General features: G+C 48.1%; 1 protein-coding gene across 1 annotated transcript; it reads right to left on the reverse strand.

Annotated features, from left to right (window-relative positions):
- Positions 1-5,900: 5,900 nt before the first annotated feature.
- On the reverse strand, positions 5,901-6,836 carry LOC309449019 (olfactory receptor 14A16-like; the record flags this gene model as incomplete). The annotated part of the gene is made up of 1 exon (XM_082070931.1): positions 5,901-6,836. One exon carries the CDS (start codon positions 6,834-6,836, stop codon positions 5,901-5,903), a length of 936 nt encoding a protein of 311 aa, XP_081927057.1.
- Positions 6,837-19,813: the final 12,977 nt, after the last annotated feature.

Raw genomic sequence — 19,813 nt, forward strand, 5'->3', positions numbered from 1 at the left:
TGCTGCCCAATTCCCATGAGGTGTTCTATAGTTAATGCAGCTAAGGCGGCATTAGCATGTCCTACATAACCCTGCAAAATTGTTTGCAATCCCGTTCTCCACTGAGACTCCCACATTGTATATTGCGTTGGGGTTAATAACAACCGCGCAAGGGATTTTAAATCATGTGGGGTCATAACATACGTATCAAATACAGAAGATAAAAGGCTTGCAAAATAAGGGGAAGACAATCCATGTTCAGTAACTGTACGGCGCAACTCCTTAATAACCGAAAAAGAAAGAGCTTCCCACTGAGCCTGAGCCCCCCCCCGTCCTTGATATATAACGGGGGCTACTATAGTTCTGGCTATCTCCAACTCCCCCTCGTTTATCGCTTGGCGCTTAATTTTTCCCCAAACCTCATGAGGATCAGGGGGAAAAAGATCAGGTTTCTTTTCAGGGTCAATTGGACCCGGGTCAAAGGGATCATCCTCCGGGGGATATCCAGCAGCACAAGCTAATGGCGGCGCAGAAGGTGCGTGCGAGAGAGAATAGGGCGGCGGCGCAGAAGCAGCGGCAGCCGCGGTGGCGGTAGCAGCATAGGAAGGAAGTGACTGAGGCAAAACGGCCGCCGGGCGGAATGGGGGGGGCAACTGAACTCCCTCCTCGGAGTCTCGCTGATTTTGCTCTTGTGCCTTTACAGTTTCAGAAATTTTTCTCCAACTGGGGAGCATACGCTGCGCTTCCTCATTTCCCGAGGTGGCTGCGTCCCATAACTTTATCCCCACTTCGTCCCAAAATTCACGCGTAAAAATAGAAACAGCAGTCACTGTAGGAATCTCAACCTGCGCCCATTTAAGGATTAGCTCAAGATCTTGTCCTGAAAGCGTCTCCCTCCCGTGTTTCTTAAGGAGAGCTTTCATTAATTCATAAACATCTCTCTCAGGGGAAGACTCCGCTTTCATTAGTTCATAAACGTCTCTCTCAGGGGAAGACTCCTGATTCCCCATTTTTTAGTTTCCCGCAGCTCACCTCTCGTTCTAGACGGGGGTGATTGTTTGGCCGGCCGGCTTATCCTGCTTCCTTTCAGCAGCTCATTCCACGTTCTGCGGGACTCGCGACATGCCACCAGGTAGGTGGTTTTCTGCCTCTGGCGGTTTCTTCACTGAAGATCACGTCGAGGATCACCAATTTGTCACGATTGAGAGACGGGGACGACACTTGATACAAGTAAAGTATCCACCTTTATTATTCAAAATGTCCGCATTTATACATCAAAAGGCGTGCGTGTCTTATGCTAATTGGCTAATCACCTTAACAGACAGGAGGCTGGCCATCCCCGGCGGGAACACTGGTCAGGCAGTATTCGCATAACAAGAAGACTGCCACTTCGTAGTCACAAACTGCTTCCCGCCACAGGGTACAGGCACCGCCCCCGTACTTCGTAACTATGGCAACACTTAGCCTCACACACACGGCAAACATACAACAAACTAACTTATTAACTCTAAATCCAGACAATCCACAAAAAGGTTTGAGGTTTCTCTCTTAAAGCAATGTTTTTGCATCCTTGGTGCCTTAGAGTCCACAGAAAAATACCCCCTGCCCTGGGTGCTAAGGAAGGTATCAAAATGGTTATACAAGAAATGCAAGAACAAAAAGTAGTAGAAAATGCCCATTCTCTTTTTGACTCCCAGTGTGCCTAGGAGAAAGGTTTGTTTGTTGTTAGCCTGACTCTAGTAGAAGTAGAGAAGATTGCATAACAGCAGCCAATAGTATTAAGAGGTCTATTTAAAGTCATAAAAACAGTCACTGCTGGGACCCCTTTCCCTGACTGGGTGGCCCAAAAGGCCTCAGTACGAAAGTCGTATGCTCAGATTGAACATTATTGTAACATTTTCTCACTATCTGAAAGAGCTTTAAAAAAAACGAGCTATACAAACTGTGGGCTGGGTACCTTCTCATCAGATAGATGGGGCATCCACAGGAGAATGGAATAACTGAGCTAATGAATTAGCAAAACGAGCCCCTGCACAAAAGGACCAAATTTCAGAAGATTGGGAACGCTCCTTAGAATGGTTACATATAAAACGCAAACACACCAAAACGAAAGACTCATATCGTGAAGCCCTGGCCAGGGAACAATGTCGGAAACAGCTTGAAAGGCACCCTTTAGAAGACAACCTTCTACATTTAAAGGGGGGTAAAGGTTTGTGGGATGCCTGGCAAGTGGATTATTTCAGCCCCTTTAAGCAAACAGGGATGTGTGGGGGTGGAAATAACCCCAGGATCAGTCCAAACTGAAGCTTTTGGCAGGGCTACAGGTGAAAACACTGTGAAACCATTGCGAGAATGGTGACAATTACAGAAACATGGTGGGACAGTTCACATGACTGGAATGTGGTCATGGATGGCTACGCCCTTTTCAGGAAAGACAGGCCAGCCAGGCGTGGTGGTGGAGTTGCTCTCTATGTGAGAGAGCAACTACAATGTACTAAATTCTGCCCAGGAGCGGATGAGGAGCGAGTTGAGAGTGTATGGGTCAGGATCAAGGGGCAGGCTGGCAGGGGGGACACTGTTGTGGGCGTCTGTTACAGGCACCAGATCAGGCTGAGGAAGTTGATGAGGCCTTCTATGGGCAGCTGAGAGTGGCCTCACGGTCACAGGCCCTGGTTGTTGTGGGTGATTTTAACTTCCCTGATGTTTGCTGGAAGGACCATTCAGCCAGCCAGCCACAGGCCAGGAGGTTCCTCCAGTGCATTGATGAGAACTTCCTCATGCAGATGGTGGAGGAGCCGACCAGGAGAGGAGCACTGCTGGATCTCATCCTCACTAACAAGGAGGGTCTGGTCGAAGCAGTAAAGGTTGAGGGCTGCCTGGGTTGCAGTGACCACGAGATGGTGGAGTTCAGCATCTCGTGTGGCAGGAACAGAACAGCAAGTAGAATTGCAACCCTGGACTTTAGCAGGGCTAACTTTGGCCTTTTCAAGCAACTGCTGGGGGAAATCCCATGGGCAAGACTGCTTGAAGGAAAAGGGGCCCAAGATAGCTGGGTGGCATTCAGAGACTGCTTCTTCCACGCTTAGGATCTGAGCATCCCCACACGTAGGAAGTCAAGGAAGGGAGCCAGGAGGCCTGTGTGCTTGAATAGGGATCTGTTGGGTATGCTCAAGCAGAAGAGGAGAGTTTACAGGTCATGGAAGCAGGGGCTGGCCACTTGGGAGGAATATAAGGCTGCTGTTAGAGGATGTAGGAAGGCAGCTAGGATAGCCAAGGCCTCCTTAGAATGACAGCTGGTGAGAGGGGTCAAGGACAGCAAAAAGAACTTTTTCAAATACATAGCAGATAAAACTAATACCAGAGGCAATGTAGGCCCACTGAGGAATGGGGTGGGTGCCCTGGTGGCAGAAGATACAGAGAAGGCAGAATTACTGAATGCCTTCTTTGTCTCTGTCTGCTCTGCTGGAGGCTGTCCTGGGGAGTCCCGTACCCCTGAGACCCTGGATGAAGCCAGGTCAATGGAGGAGTTTGCTTTAGTCGATGAGGACTGGGTTAGGGAGCAATTAAATAGTCTGCACATCCATAAATCCATGGGTCCAGATGGGATGCACCCGCGGGTGCTGAGGGAGCTGGCTGAGGTCATTGCTGGACCGCTCTCCATCATCTTTGCCAAGTCTCGGGAAACGGGAGAGGTGCCCGAGGATCGGAGGAAAGCAAATGTCACTGCAGTCTTCAAAAAGGGCAAGAAGGAGGACCCGGGTAATTATAGACCGGTCAGCCTCACCTCCATCCCTGGGTAAGTAATGGAACGGCTTGTCCTTGGTGCCATCTCAAGGCATATCAGGGATAGGAGGGTTATTGGGGGCAGTCAGTATGGCTTTACCAAGGGTAAGTCCTGCTTGACCAACCTCATAGCCTTTTATGAGAATGTAACAAGGTGGATGGATGATGGCAGAGCAGTGGATGTGGTCTACCTTGACTTCAGTAAAGCCTTTGACACAGTCTCCCACAGCATCCTCACAGCTAAGTTGAGGAGGTGTGGTCTAGACAATAGAGTAGTGAGGTGGGTTGCAAACTGGCTTAAGGAGAGAAGCCAGAGAGTTCTGGTCAATGGTGCAGAGTCTAGTTGGAGGCCAGTATCTAGTGGAGTGCCTCAGGGGTCAGTACTGGGGCCAATATTATTCAATATATTCATTAATGATTTAGATGAGGGAATAGAGTGTACTATCAGCAAGTTTGCTGATAACACCAAGCTGGGAGGAGTGGCTGACACTGGAAGCTGTGCTGCCATCCAGAGACCTGGACAGGCTGGAGAGTTGGGCGGGGAATAACCTGATGAAATTTAACAAGGGCAAGTATAGAGTCCTTCATCTGGGCAGGAACAACCCCAAGTTCCAGTATAGGTTGGGAAATTACATATTAGAGAGCAGTGTAGGGGAAAGGGACCTGGGGGTCCTGGTGGAAAACAGGATGACCATGAGCCAGCACTGTGCCCTTGTGGCCAGGAAGGCCAATGGCATCCTGGGGTGTATTACAAGGGGGGTGGTTAGTAGATCGAGAGAGGTTCTCCTGCCCCTCTACTCTGCCCTGGTGAGACCCCATCTGGAATATTGTGTCCAGTTCTGGGCCCCTCAGTTCCAGAAGGACAGGGAACTGCTGGAGAGGGTCCAGCATAGGGCAACAAAGATGAATAAGGGAGTGGAGCACCTCCCTTATGAAGAAAGGCTGAGGGAGCTGGGGCTCTTTAGTTTGGAGAAGAGGAGACTGAGGGGTGACCTTATTAATGTTTATAAATATATAAAGGGTGAGTGCCATGAGGATGGAGCCAGGCTCTTCTTGGTGGCAAACAATGATAGGACAAGGGGTAATGGGATCAAGCTGGAACACAAGAGGTTCCACTTAAATTTGAGAAGAAACTTCTTCTCAGTGAGGGTGACAGAGCCTGGCCCAGCCTGCCCAGGGGGTTGTGGAGTCTCCTTCTCTGGAGACATTCAAAACCCGCCTGGACATGTTCCTGTGCGACCTCACCTGGGCGTTCCTGCTCCAGCAGGGGGATTGGACTAGATGATCTTTTGAGGTCCCTTCCAATCCCAAACATACTGGGATACTGGGATACTGTGATACTGTGATCTTGACTCTCCTTAAATATGAAGCATGAGGCTAATGGGATGGAATACTCTTATTGATCAGTCTGGATGTCAGTCAAGGTCTACGTCATCTATGCCCCCCTTCCTCAATGCCTGAAACCTGTGGGCAGAGCACTCAGAACATCCTTGACTCTCAGACCAGAGCAAATAAAAACATTAACTCTGTGCTGGGGTGTTATCTCTTGTTGTCAAACTAAGTCCAAATAATGAGTGTGCTAGCTATGAGAAAGAACGGTTTCTAATTGCATGAAGAAAACTCATTTTCAGTCAAACAAGCACAATTTTATATTCTATTTCTGTTACATATATATATATATATACACACTAGTAGGGTATTAGTATTTTGTTATTTTATTAAACTGTGTTTATCTCAATCCGAGTTTCTTCCTTCCCTTTTGATTCTCTCCCCTGTTTGTTGGGGGGGAAGGTGGGCAGCGGGGTGAGGGAGAGGCTATCATGGTTGTATTTCTAGCTCAGGTTAAACCACAACAGATATATTAAGATAGTTCCTCAGAAAAAAAAAAAAAAAAAAAAAAAAAAAACAAAACAAAAAAAAAAAAACCAAAAAACAACTCAAAAAAAACCCAAAACAACAAAACAAAACTAAAACAAAAAACCCATGATGAATGTAAAGAAGAAGTGGGATGAAAAATAATATTTATTGCAATTAATTATCACACATATGAAAAATAAACATAAAATAAACAAAATAACACAAGAATGTCCTGGCTTTTCCTGAGATACCCTCAGAGTCATATAAAGATGGTGGATACTTTAATGATGTTGAAATAGCATGTGTTCAACCAGTTTCTTCAGGGCATCCTTGATCTCCTGGTTCCTCATGCTGTAGATGAGGGGGTTCACTGCTGGAGGCACCACCGAATATAGAACTGAAACTACTAGATCCAAGGATGGGGAGGAGATGGAGGAGGGCTTCAGGTAGGCAAACATTAAAGTGCTGACAAACAGAGAGACCACAGCCAGGTGAGGGAGGCATGTGGAAAAGGCTTTGTGCCGACCCTGCTCCGAGGGGATCCTCAGCACGGCCCTGAAGATCTGCACATAGGACAGCACAATGAGAACGAAACACCCAAATGCTAAACAGGCACTGACCACAAGAAGGTAAATTTCCCTCAGGTAGGTGTTTGAGCAAGAAAGATTGAGGATCTGGGGGATTTCACAGAAGAACTGGTTCACAGCATTGCCCTTGCAGAATGACAGTGAAAATGTATTGACAGTGTGCAGAACAGCATAGGGAAAAACACTGCCCCAGGCAGCTACTGACATTTTGAAACAAACTGTACCTCCCAGGAGGGTCCCGTAGTGCAGGGGTTTACAGATGGCAATGTAGCGGTCATAGGCCATGATAGTGAGAAGATATAGCTCTGCTGAAATGAAAAAAACAAAGAGAAAGACTTGTGCAGCACATCCCAAGAAGGAGATGGCTCTGGTGCCCCAAAGAGAGTTGGCCATGGCTTTGGGGCCAGTGGTGGTGATGGATCCCAGGTCAGTGACGGAGAGGTTGAGCAGGAAGAAGTACATGGGGGTGTGGAGGTGCTGGTCCCAGGCTATGGTGATGATGATGAGGCCGTTGCCCAGGAGGGCAGCCAGGTAGATGCCCAGGAAGAGCCAGAAGTGCAAGAGCTGCAGCTCCCGTGTGTCTGTGAACGGCAGGAGGAGGAACTGGGTGATGTAGCTGCTGTTGGACATTTCCTCTGGGTATGGGCACTGTCCAAGGAGAAAAAAGACAGGGAAAAGTTAGGAATTACTTATCAGAAGAAAAGCCCATGCCATTTGTCATAGAAATTCCCTTCCCTGATCTGAATGAGGAATGAGACCGCCCATTCTTCTGCCCCACTAACTGAATGACTTTCTGCCTGAGTGTATAAAATACAGCTTAGACACCTAGTTTCCATGAGGAACCCTCTGCAGAAGTATACCCAGCATTGCAATAAGAACAGAAGCTGACCCTCACTTATCTCCCTAAGAGTAAGAGTTTGAAATGCAGGTGAGGAAACAGGAAAGAACACAGCTGTGCTCCAAAAAAAATGAAGCAAGGAAAGGAAGGAAGATTGGCATGCAAAGAAGCCTTCTCCTTGCCCAGCTGTGCTATCAACCTCACAGCAACACTGCAGGAGGAGGGGCAGGCTCTGAACTCTTCTTCTAAGTGAACAATGACAGAACCTGAGGCAATGTCAGGAATACATGCCAGAGGAGGTTTAGGTTAGACATTAGGAAAAGGTTCTTCACCCAGAGTGTGGTGGAGCACTGAAACAGGCTCCACAGGGAGGTGTCGCAGCCCCAAGCCTGACAGTGTTCAAGAAGAGACTGGACAATGTCCTCAGACACATGATGTGAACTGTGGAGTTGTCATATGCAGGGACAGGACTTGGACTCGATGATCCTTATGTGTCCATTCCAAATCAGGACATTCTATGATTCTAGGACAACTGTTTTTAGCCTGTTTGTTGTGTATCAATAGTAGGACACAAAGACTTTAGACTGGAGGACCAGCTACCAAAGAGTTGACTCATGCCCTGGACACTGTGGTCTTGGGGATGAGGCTGTGCTGAAGACAAGACCAGGGACTTGCTCCAAGGAAGCTGTCTCAATTGCAGGGGACGGTAGGAAGGTGCCCAAATCACCCTTCACACAGCATTCCTGGAAAAAGCTTCCTATTCCTCCTTGCCCATGTCTCTGTTTCCTGGACCTGTGTCTCTGTCCCCAGGTCTCCACCCTGTCAGTGTCATAGACCCCATCCCACTCACTGTGTGCTCAGCTCTGCCCTGAAGACCCCTCCTAACAGCCGGGCACTGCCCAGGGGTAGCTCTGTGGGCACAGGGGCTCAGGAGAAGCTCAGACAAGTCCTGATAAGAACTGGGGTCCCTGTGCCTTCTCCACAGTGAAGAAGCAAAGAGGTTATCGTCAGGTGAGGGAGGCACGTGCAAAAGGCTTTGTGCCATCCCTGCTCAGAGGGGATCCTCAGCACGGCCCTGAAGATCTGCACATAGGACAGCACAATGAGAACGAAACACCCAAATGCTAAACAGGCACTAACCACAAGAAGGTAATTTTCCCTCAGGTAGGCATCTGAGCAAGAAAGATTGAAGATCTTGAGGATTTCACAGAAGAACTGGTTCACAGCATTGCCCTTGCAGAATGACAGTGAAAATGTATTGACAGTGTGCAGAACAGCATAGGGAAAAACACTGTCCCAGGCAGCTACTGCCATTTTGGAACAAACTGTACCTCCCAGGAGGGTCCCGTAGTGCAGGGGTTTACAGATGGCAATGTAGCGGTCATAGGCCATGATAGTGAGAAGATATAGCTCTGCTGAAACGAAAAAAAACAACCAGAAAGACTTGGGCAGAACATCCCAAGTAGGAAATGAGCCTGGTGTCCCACAGGGAATTGGCCATGGCTTTGGGGCAAGTGGTGGTGATGGATCCCAGGTCGAGGAGGGCGAGGTTGAGCAGGAAGAAGTACATGGGGGTGTGGAGGTGCTGGTCCCAGGCTATGGTGGTGATGATGAGGCCATTGCCCAGGAGGGCAGCCAGGTAGATGCCCAGGAAGAGCCAGAAGTGCAAGAGCTGCAGCTCCTGTGTGTCTGAGAATGCCAGGAGGAGGAACTGGGTGGTGGAGCTGCTGTTGGACACTTGCTGTCTCTATGCATGGTGACTGTCCATGGAGGAAAAGGTATAAATAAGTTAGGTGATAAAAGAAGGTGCAAGGACAGGAAGAAATGGATACCTCTGCATGGTAGGACCAACAGGACTCATCTCTGAATGGCAACTTTACACAAACCCCATCCCAGAAGTTTCCATGATAAGAACAAGGTAAGAAAAGACAGGAGAGGAAAAAGGGAGAAATGCCATAGAGCTGCTGCAGATAGAGCCAGGAGACAGACAGATAGTTGGGTGCTTGGTAATTTCTCTTTCTAAGGAGTGAGGCTGCAAAAAGGTGACTGATCACCCATGGCCTTAAGAGAATAGGTAGGAGAGGAGACCAGGGTTCTGCTCCTTGGTTGCTGTCTGCACTGCAGGAGATGGCAGGCCGGTGCCCGAATCCCCCTTCCCATGTCATTTCTGACAGCAGATCCTTGTTCATCCTTGCCCATGTCTCTGCTGCCTGGAGCTGTCCCTGCTGGATCTGTCCTGGGTCTCGTCCCTGACAATGCTTGTACTGCCAAACTCAGCTGCTCCGTGCTCACCTCAGTGTGTGTAGGGGCTCTGGACCAGCTCTGACAAGTCCTAATGAGAACTGGGGTCTCAAGGCCTTCTCCAAAGCAGAGAAATAAAATCCCATCTCCCACTTCCCAGCCAGCCAACCAAGAGTGGAAAACCAAAAGCACAGACTCCTTGCCTTTCAGGTCTCGCTGTCTTGATGTCGTTCTTCAGAAGGACCCTCTGCATTTTCTATGGGGCTGATCTGGAGCTCTGAGCAGCCCTCACCCACACAGCAACCTCTCAACAGCAAAAGTACCCTTCCTGCCTTGCCAACGGTCACTCCTTCCACCCCCAGCTTCTCCCCACAGGACCATGGGGTTCTGCTCAGGCAGGCTGAGTGCCGACCCTGGCAAGTGGCAGAGTCCCTACCCTGGCACACAGCCCTGGTGGGCAGGGACCCTGCTCTGAAGGACAGCCCTGGGCATTCCTGGGTGCACATTCTCCTCCTTTACATCAGAGACTGAGGGGTGACCTCATTAATGGTTATAAATATGTAAAGGGTGAGTGTCATGAGGATGGAGCCAGGTACTTTTCAGTGAAAACCAATGACAGGACAAGGGGCAATGGGTATGAACTGGAACACAGAAGGTTCCATTTAAATATGAGAAAAAACTTCTTTATGGTGAGGGTGATGGAACACTGGACCAGGCTGCCCAGGGGGGTTGTGGAGTCTCTTTCTCTGCAGACATTCAAACCCACCTGGACACCTTCCTGTGTAACCTCATCTGGGTGTTCCTGCTCTGGCAGAGGGACTGGACTAGATGATCTTTCGAGGTCCCTTCCAATCCCTGACATTCTGTGATTCTGTGATCTCAGAGAGTTGTACTTACGTATTTCGTAGGCTCTGCAATGTGCTGTGATTTATAGATGCAATGCCCTGCAGCCATAGACATAATATCTGTGAAGATGTCTCCTCCAGTGTGCTCTCAGCAGCCTCCCAGTCCATGTTGTTTCTAACCTCCCTCTGCCTGTCTCCTCTCCCCTCCGTGCTGCAGGCAGAGCCCTCAGCCCTGCTGCGTGTGCAGAGGAGCTGCTCCTGGGCAGAGCTGTCTCTCTGCAGCGCTGCCGCTGCCGTGAGCTCCCTGTGTCCCAGGAGCCCAGCCCAGCCCAGCAGCACAGGAGCAGCCCATGATGTCCCTTTCTCTGTCCCCTCTGGGCTCCTCCAGGTGTCCCTGGGGCTCCAGGGGAACCTGCTATGAAACAGGCTGAAGTCATCACTGATGTTTCCTTGCTCAGCTGGGGAGAGACACTTATTTCCAGAAGTTCAAAGTACCCTTAAGTATTAATGGGCCCCACTGAGGCCATTACTGACAGAGTCTCCCAAGGATTCATTAGAACAGATAATTGGAGGCTGTGATTACATCAGGTAGAGGCAAAGTGCAGGTGGCTCTGATGCTGAGAAAACCCTTGGTTTGTTTGATGAAGGAGGGTGGCTGAGCCTTGACCACCTGCCCCTAGGAAGGGAGATCCTGTCCCTCACGTGTGTCTCAGGGCTCTGCCTGGGGATGTGGAGGGTGAGATGCTCAGTGAAGGACAATGGTGTGACACTTCTTGGCCTTCTCAGAGGGGTGGAAGGAGGCAATGGAGCCCCATGGCCATGACAACAATGTGTCTCCTCTTAGGCCTCGGTGGCAGGGATATCAGCCATATCCAAGCAGACAAAGACCTTGGACCTTTCAGGGACATTCAGCCTTGCCAGCACCCTTGGCCATCTCCACCACAGTCCATCCTGCACTGTCCCAGGCCTGTGGCTGTTTCCCTGCAGGCTGCAGACACACAATGAGCTTCCTCGCCTTGTTCTCCCCTCAGTAGGTCCCTACCTGTGCTGCTGTCTCTCCAGCCTCACCAGATGTTCCTTGAAATACAAACCCATGGGTGATCCAGACTGTCTCTGTATGACCACAGTACTATGCTTCCCTGTCATGATTTAACCCAAGCCAGCAACTAATACCATGACAGCTGCTCACGTATTCCCCCCATCAAGTGGGATAAGGGAGAGAACTGAAAGGGAAGGGAGAAACCCATGGGTTGAGATAAAAAGAGTTTAATAAGACAACAACAACAACAACAACAATAATAATAATAATAATATGCTAATAATAATAATAATATATACATAAAATAAATAACATTCAGTGAAATCTGTCAAGAAACTCCAGTTACACTGAACAGCATGTTGCGGAGAAGAGAGCACCATGGTCCCAAACAGCTCATCTCAGTAAGACAGAGCAGAAAGGCAAAACGCAGAAAGGCCAAAGGACCAACTGAAAAATGACAAAAAAAGAAAAGGCCAAACTAAGACCGAACCCCACAGAATGGAATTTCCACATGAAGCTAACTGAAGTAGCTAGAAAACTCAAACTAATGGAACTAACTAGCCAGAAAGGATAGTTGCAGTTTTATACCAAGCATAATGCTAATGGTAGGGAATATTACATTTGAACTTGAATGTCAATCTCGGTGCTGTCCTGTCTGTGGCCCCTCCTACCAATCTGCACCTGAATACTGATGAAGTCTTTGGACAACCTGATAACAGCCAAGATATCAGTGAGTACTTACATTCTTTTCATACCAAATCCTAACCACTGGAAAGCTACTGGAAGAAAATATTAACTCTATCCCATAGAAGAAGCATCATTATCTCATTATTTTCATAGTAAATCTAAACAAAGCACCATGCTAGCTATGAAGGAGGAAAGACTTCATGAAGAAAATGTCCTGGTTTTGTTAAAAACAAGACCAGTTCTCTTTTAGTGATTTTTCTTTCAGGTAAGTTCTTCTAGGTGGCTGTACTTTTCTGAGTTTTAGCCTGCATGTTTTTCCTAGGATGCTGATAAGAGACCAACGGAATGCTGAAGAAGCTCATGTTTAGATTTATTACTATGGTAACTAAAAAGACTGATAAGGTTTCCCCCATTCTGTTGTGAGAGGGGCATGTTTGAGGAGGGGTGGATGGAACAGGTGACTAGAACTGACCAACGGAAGTATTCCATCCCATAATCGTCATATCCCCTATATAAGAGGGTGATCACGAGGGTCAGTCTCTCTTCGACCATGGCCAGCATCCAGAGAGGACCCTGTTTGTCTGCCTGTGATCTACAGCCCCCAGGCCCTGCATCCCTGAAACCAGTTTCTGGTTTGCTGTGCAGTCCCGCCCGTGACTTCCGGGGCCTGAGCTGCAGCTGCTGGAGCCGCCAGCCCCGCACCCCCAGCTCTGCTGCTGAGCAACGCCAACTCCACATCAAGTACTCAAGATTGGTTTTGTATATTTTGTATATATATTCTCTATTTATTAGTAGCATTAGTAAAAGCCTTTAAAACTCTCCAACTTGAAGTCTAAGTCTCTCTTCCTTTCCTCTTATCTTTCCAATCATCTTTCCGATCAAAAGGAAAGGAGTGGTGGGAAGTGAGGGCATAACAGGGAATGTCTGTCACAGTTTATTGCCACCTTGCCTTAAACCTTAACAGAAAATTAATTCCATTTCAGTTAAACCAGCACATTCCCTCAGTCTCCACTTCATCAGGTTAGAGAAGCCATGGACTCTCAGCCTCTCCACACATGGCCTCCAACCCTATCTTGGCAGAATTTCTCTGGCCACATGACTGCTCCTCCTCATTCTTCCAGAATGGGAAGCCTAACACTTGGACACATCACTCCATATATGACCACACCAATGCTAAGTCAAGATGGACAATAAGTGCCCTTGTCTGGGTGGCCACGCTCCTCCCAGTGCAGCCCAATGTGCTCATGACCATATTCCTATTTAGCACCACTGAGAACTGACTGAACAGCCAGGCTCAGAGGGTTGTGACCAGCAGCACAAAGCCCAGCAGGAGGTACCATGAGGAGCGGTTAAGGATACCAAAGCTCAACCCTCAGTCTGGGAGTTCCCAGGAGTCATTGCCAGTGATTGCAGCCCCCAAGAGACCCCCCTGACTTCATGAGCAGCAGTGAGTCCTCTTCTAACCCTGCGAAGCTGGTCTGGCTGCAGAGGAGCTGCTGGAAGCACTGGGCTGGCACTGCCCACCCAACTTCTACCCACCCAGGTGTCTTTTGGGTCCCTGGAACCATCTCAGTGACAAGTGAGAGAGCACTGTCTGTCTGGGGTGGAGGAGATGGGGCCTAGAATGGGGTTCCTGGGGCAGTTTCTCCTGGCTTTTCATGCAGCAATAAGCTGGGCTGGATATTAGGACTGAGGGACTTTTCTTTAGGGCTCCCAATGGACGTGGGGATGGTCTACAGTTTCCTAAGTTCTCTTCTCTAAGCTGCCTTGTCTGGTGAGGATCACAAGAGGCTGCAAGCCTTGCAGAGGACACAAGAGAGGTCTTGTCCTTCCCGTGGTCACAGCTGGACCTCAGTTCTCCATAGCCCAGGGTTGACTTATGGGGTGAGGATGACACACCAGGTGGGAAAGGTTGTCTTAAGGACATGTACTGGACATGAGGACTGAAGTATCAGAGCAAAATGACGTGGCTTCTGAGGGAATACTTTCTTCAGTGAAGACTTCTCAGACTTTCACTCCATGCCACCTTTCAGGAGGGACAATGGCACTAAGAGATAGCAAGTACTGGATACCAATCCTTCTCCAGCTACTTCCCAGGCCTGGTGAAGCACCAGAACAGCAAGAACTTCTGGCTCTGCACCTTAAACTCTGGGTATTGTCTTGGAGTGCCAGAACACTGGCATTTTTCTCTCCAAGGCAATTTCTAGTCCAGTTCAGCTCCTGTCTGATCTCCCCCCATTCTCTGATCTGGCCTGGTGCTCCTGGTTCCTGGCCTGGTGCTCCTGGTTCCTTCCCTGTGCTCCCCACAGGGCCCCAGCCTAGCGGTGAAGCTCTGCATGGCCAGTTGGCTGCAAGACCATGGGGTGACTCCACACTGGCTGTGCTGCTCAGTGAGGGATGCAGATACAACTGGATGAGCCGCACTGTCACTGAGCTCTTTCCCAGGGGCCTAAAGCTGTGGAATGGTCTCAGAGCATTTCTTGTGACTCAGGGTGTTTTCCAGTGCACACAATGAACCATCCAGGGGCTTTTACTGAAAGAAATTTTAATAATCCTCCAGTCTCCTTTTCACGGTCTTGCTGGGTCCCCATGGCCTCCCCTGGGGAGGATTTAGTATGAGAAGAATGTGGATAATACACTGATGTTTTGGTTGTTACCAGGTAGCCGAAGACTTTTTGTCTTTCTGTGCTCTACCAGATGCAGAAACGTTTCTGAGGGTGAAAAGCCAGGACAGCCGACCCAAGCTCACCAAATGAGTGTTCCTTACTGTATGGCATCATGATCAGAATATAAAATAGAACTGACCATGAGGAAAATACCACTGCTTGGGAATGAACAGGGTATTGCTGCCACGGGTACAAAGCAATTGCATTGTGCATCACTTGTTTTGTGTATTCTGCTATTATTATTTTCTCTTCCTTTGTTGTTCCACTAAGCTGTTCTTACGTCAGTGTAAGTTTTTTTCTTTTCCAGTTCTCTCCTCCACCCCACATGGGGAGGTGGAGTGACCGAGAGACAGCGTGGTCCTAGTTGATGGCTGAGATTAAACTAAACAGTCCTTTTTCATGCCCAGCATGGTACAAGAAAAATTTGAGATAGTAACAGATAAACTAGACTATTTTAAGGGATTTATATCTGCTAACAGTGTTGGGTCACAATATTGATTCATTTGTTTCTGATATTAGCTTATTTGACCCAAAATCTGCTCCTGAATTTGTGGTACATGTTAAAGATTGGTGTTGACTTTTGCAGTCTGCTGTGCTGTGCAATGATTAGCGGTGTTTCGCCTGGGAAATTTGCTATTAGAACACTGACCTCAAGCTTAATCTGGTATTTGAGCTTTGTACTGAAGCTATTACTGTACTTCGGTCACCATTTTGTGGATAAAATTAGTAATTGTATTTTTTCAACTAGGAAGATTTTTATGGAGCAAATACAGAATGACACCTCTGTGACCTCCATCTGTGATATTTCCTCCTTCATTAAGGTAACTTAGTACCTTCAACATCCTTAGGTAATCAAAATCAAAATTGGTATCTCTTGGGAATATTGTTTCAGTTTTGTAAAATTTTAGCAAGCAATTTAAGAATACCATCCAGAGATCTGCCCTGAGGTTGGATAGATATGAGTGGCACAGTGTGTGGAATAGTATCAGCAAATGCCTGAGATGGTGAGTACATCCAGTGTTTTGAACCGCACTCACCCCTGAACAAGTGCAGAATCCTGAAGACTAGTCGAATGTTTGGAAGAGTTGTGCTGTCACCCTGGCAAGTCCAGGGAGACATAGAACACTGCAATGTGCTGGGGCCTGGCCAATGCATACCGAGCCCCGTTCAACGCTATTCAATACCCACAAGGGGAAGAGAAGGTCTCTGGCTCTAACGACAATGCAACAAGCACCGTGGCTACTCCAGCCCCCAGTTCCCAGCACTGTGGCTACTCCAACCCAGGGGACAGGCACAGCAGATGGATCGGAGGACAAACCCATGCCAGCATCTGTCTACCCTGTACAAAAGAAGAAAACCTGTAAGCAAAAGTCAGCTCATTTAGTAAAGGATGATGAAAAAGCAGGGCCAACACGAGAAGAGGAGGAGAAGGAAGAAGAAGACCAGATGCTAACTTATCAATCCCTATCTCTGAATGAGCCGTAAGATATGTGAAAAGATTTTGGCCATCATCCAAGCAAGTATATTGCCACTTGGTTGCTCTAATGCTGTCATAAGGGGGCAAATAACCTGGAACTGGAGTGTAAGGAAGCCAAAAGCTGGGATTCCTTTCTAGGGAAGGAGGGATTGACAAAGCAATTGGAAAAGGGGCACAAGCCCTCAGCCTCTAGAAGCGCCTCCTCAGGCATAAAGGTGGATGTTATATGTAACTCAAGGAAGTGGACTACCCTGGGGAGAGGTATCCAGTACCTGAGGGAATTAGCTGTGCTAGAAGTGATTTATAGTGACCTGGACAATGCACAGATACCCTAAGATTCAGAGAAATTCCAGTGCGCATTACCTATGTGGAGGAAGGCTGTATGGAGCACACCATCGTCATATGCCAAGTCATTGTCAGTACTAAACCGGAAAGACAGAGAGGGATCAATGGTGGAGGAATTGGCTGGCCAGCTCCAGCAATACAAAGAAAATCTCTCTTACTCCCTCATCTCATCTGTGGAGAAACTACTGGTCATGATAGCCAAGAAACTGTCCCAGGAGTTCCAGCAGTTCAAAGAGGATATGTTGTATTCCACACCTCTATGGACCAGTATCTCATTTATTAGAAGGAAGAATTTTTCTGCTCAAGAGAGTGAATATAGAAGGCACACACCACAAGGAACCTGTGGTTTTACTTGTAAGATCATGGAAAGGATATGAGGAAGTAGGTTGGACATCCTGTCTCAACCCCACATCAGTTACTGAGGGGAGTTGCTGTGGAAGTGATCTGAATCTGTGGCAAAAGTGGCAGATGTTGGGCACAGGCAGGGTTTTCCCGAGGCAGGAGACCACCAGGGCAGCACCAGGAGCTGGCAGCTCTGTCAAAAGTCACTGATGAATACTGAGCATTGCTGGGGCAATGTGATGCTGCCCATAAAAAGCAGCATAGGGAGCGCTGAGACCAGGAACACTGCAAGCAGAGCAGGACAAGGCAGTCTGTGAGGCAGTTCACATGGGATAGTATGTAGCAAGGGCAGGGAAACTCTGACATCTTGACCACGGAGTTTTGAAATACAGACTCTGGAGTGAATGGTTATCAGGGAGAGAAGAATCCTGAAGGTTTGCACCAAAATGGATACGGGACTCGCCTGAACGTTTGCCTCTGGAGCTCCAAGACACAGGCTCCAGAGTGAACAGTTATCAGGAAGGGAAAGCGTTTGAAAATTTGCTTTGTGAATGGGTACAGGCACCTGGAGAGAAGGTCAGCAGCATTTGGCTTGGCATATTTCCCTCATGCAGTAAATAGTAGAGTGAACCCGCCACCAAACTCTTTTAAGTCACGCTTCTCTTTAAGAAATCTAAACATTGTTCTGCACTAAGCAGAACCCCAAATTACTTCTCTGTGACATTCTCCTCCTGTATGATGTGACAGAATGCAATTTCAGCTCCTTTGTGGATGAGGCAATGCTGTCTGGAGGTCTTGGACAACCTCATTATGTTCACCCTGCCTTGAGCTAGACAAGATGATGTGCAGGCCTCTCTTCAGACCTGAGTTGCTCTGTTATTCAAGGAAACTTTCAAGTGGAGGGGTTTTGGAAGACAGAAGAGGTGGAGGAATAGGAAAACAAAAAGAAAAAAGAAAAAAAAAGAGGCAGAGGAGGAGACATAGAAGATGTCAACATAAACAGAACAGTTCCTGTGAAGAATGTTCCTCTACTCACATTGTTAGCAGGAAATCTATAATCATCGCCCCAAACTCCCTATTTCACTCATTGGTCCCCTGGGATTTACATCACGTTTCTTTACATCAGGCTTCTCCACTGAATTTGCACCTGATTTTTATGGCTTCATTGCAGGAATTACTTCATGGTTTCCTTAGAGAAGTGGATGTAAACAATTGGCACAGAGGGACATTTTAATGAAAGGAAATAAAAAAAAAAAAATTAAAAAAAAAAAGACAAGAAAAAGAAAACACAATAGAACTTAATGAAAAATAAAGTATCTTTCTGAGCTCTATGGTTAGTTTAAGCAGTTTCCAGTGAGGTCCATTGTTGGAGAATGGCCAAGAGAGAAAGGGCATGAGACCCTCTCTACGGAGAGGATCTCTTCTAGTTAGCATGAGTTAGCATGAGCTGAGGGTAAGTGAGAAGGTATTGCCTGGGAAAGGCCTGGATAAACAGGTCTCAGGAGGCAGCTCCAAGATAACGAGGCAATTCACATACCAGAGAAACCACAGAAGGGGATGGACTCATTATGTATGTTGGGATGGGCTCATTACGTATGCTATCAAATCGGTGTTTGACGAGTAGGCATAATTAATAGAACTGCTTTATAAAGGTCTGTGCTATAAATAGAATTGCTACTGCTTATAAGGGTCTGCTATAAATAGAATTGCTATAAATAGAACTGTTATAAAGGTCTGTGCTCTGCCTTACTATAAAGGCCAGTGGCTCGTGTCAATAAACGAAGCATGTTTATCATCCGCATCGGATGGCCGTGTTTCTTCCTCCATTGCTGTAGGCCCGAACCCATGCCGGGGTCTTGACCCCCGACAGTCCATCACAACAAGTGAAGAGTTGCCTACAGGGAGTATGAAAGAGACTGCTGAAAGACAATTCAGTTTTACCTCCCTGAAGCTCAAAGCAGGGTGGGAGGTGAGAGGCCTCTTAATGATTAAAGAATAAGAGGATGAAGAACCTCTGGAGAGCAATGGAAAGTGCAAATGTCCAGACAGGCTTCTGAAGAGATGACTTCAGACATGGTGAGCTGAATAAGGACAGGCAGAAACACCTGGAAGGTCAGGGACATTAAATACACAGCATGACAGATGGAGTTCTGGCAATGCAAGGACAGGGAAAGGTCAATATTTTTTCTCTCAGAATCAATCCACATTCTGAAAATTCATATTTTGGCAGGATAGAAATTCCACGGACATATCCAATCTAAACCTCCACTAGCACAACATGAGGCCGTTTCCTCTCATCCCATTGCTTGTTGCTTGGGAGAAGAGACCAACACCCTCCATGCTGCAACCTCCTTTCAGCTAGTTACAGAGAGTGAGAAGATGTCTCCTCAGACTCTTTTTCTCTAGACTAAACGACCTCAGTTCCCTCAGGCGCTCCTCATAAGACTTGTGCTCCAAGTCTCATCATGGAGTCCAAATCTGTGCTTCTTGCAGGTCTGCACAACTAAGAGAATCCTTGAACTCTGACAAGCCTGGTGCCATGGTCACTTCCTGAGAAGTCTGTTCCAGTGACTGATGACCCCCTCAGTGGAGAACCTTTTCCTAATGTCCAGTTCTGAATGCCATCCTTGAAGAAGGTGTAGACCACAATGAGGTCCCAGCCAATCCCCAGCTGTGTCCCACGCAGGGTTTGCAGACAGCCCTGCTCTGCCTTTGCCAAGTTCTGGGCAAGAAGAGAGGCCAGGCAAAGCTGGCTGTTCCCTGACACATGCACCAAGTCCCACAGGAGGAAGCAGATGGACAGAGAGCACACCTCACCCATCAGCTTGGGTGAGTGGCCAGTGCTGGAAATGGCCATGGGAGAGACAAATGTCCTGGGGCACCTTCCCAGTCTGTCCATGCCACCAAGGGCACAGTCCAGACCCCTCTCTCCTGCACCTGCGTGTCTTGGCTCTGCACCTCACACCACTGGAGTGTGTCCTCCCCCTGCATGGTCACACAGCTCAGCCAGCTCCGGGGTGTCCTCTCCCGGGCACTTTCCAGCTCAGCCCAGCCCTGCCCAGCTCTCCCCACAGCCCGGCTTTCTCTCCAGCCCAGCCCAGCCCAGCAGAGCAGCCCAGTCTGGGCT

The sequence above is a fragment of the Streptopelia decaocto genome, assembly GCF_964273445.1.
Source record: "Streptopelia decaocto genome assembly, chromosome: 22".
NCBI lineage: Eukaryota > Metazoa > Chordata > Aves > Columbiformes > Columbidae > Streptopelia > Streptopelia decaocto.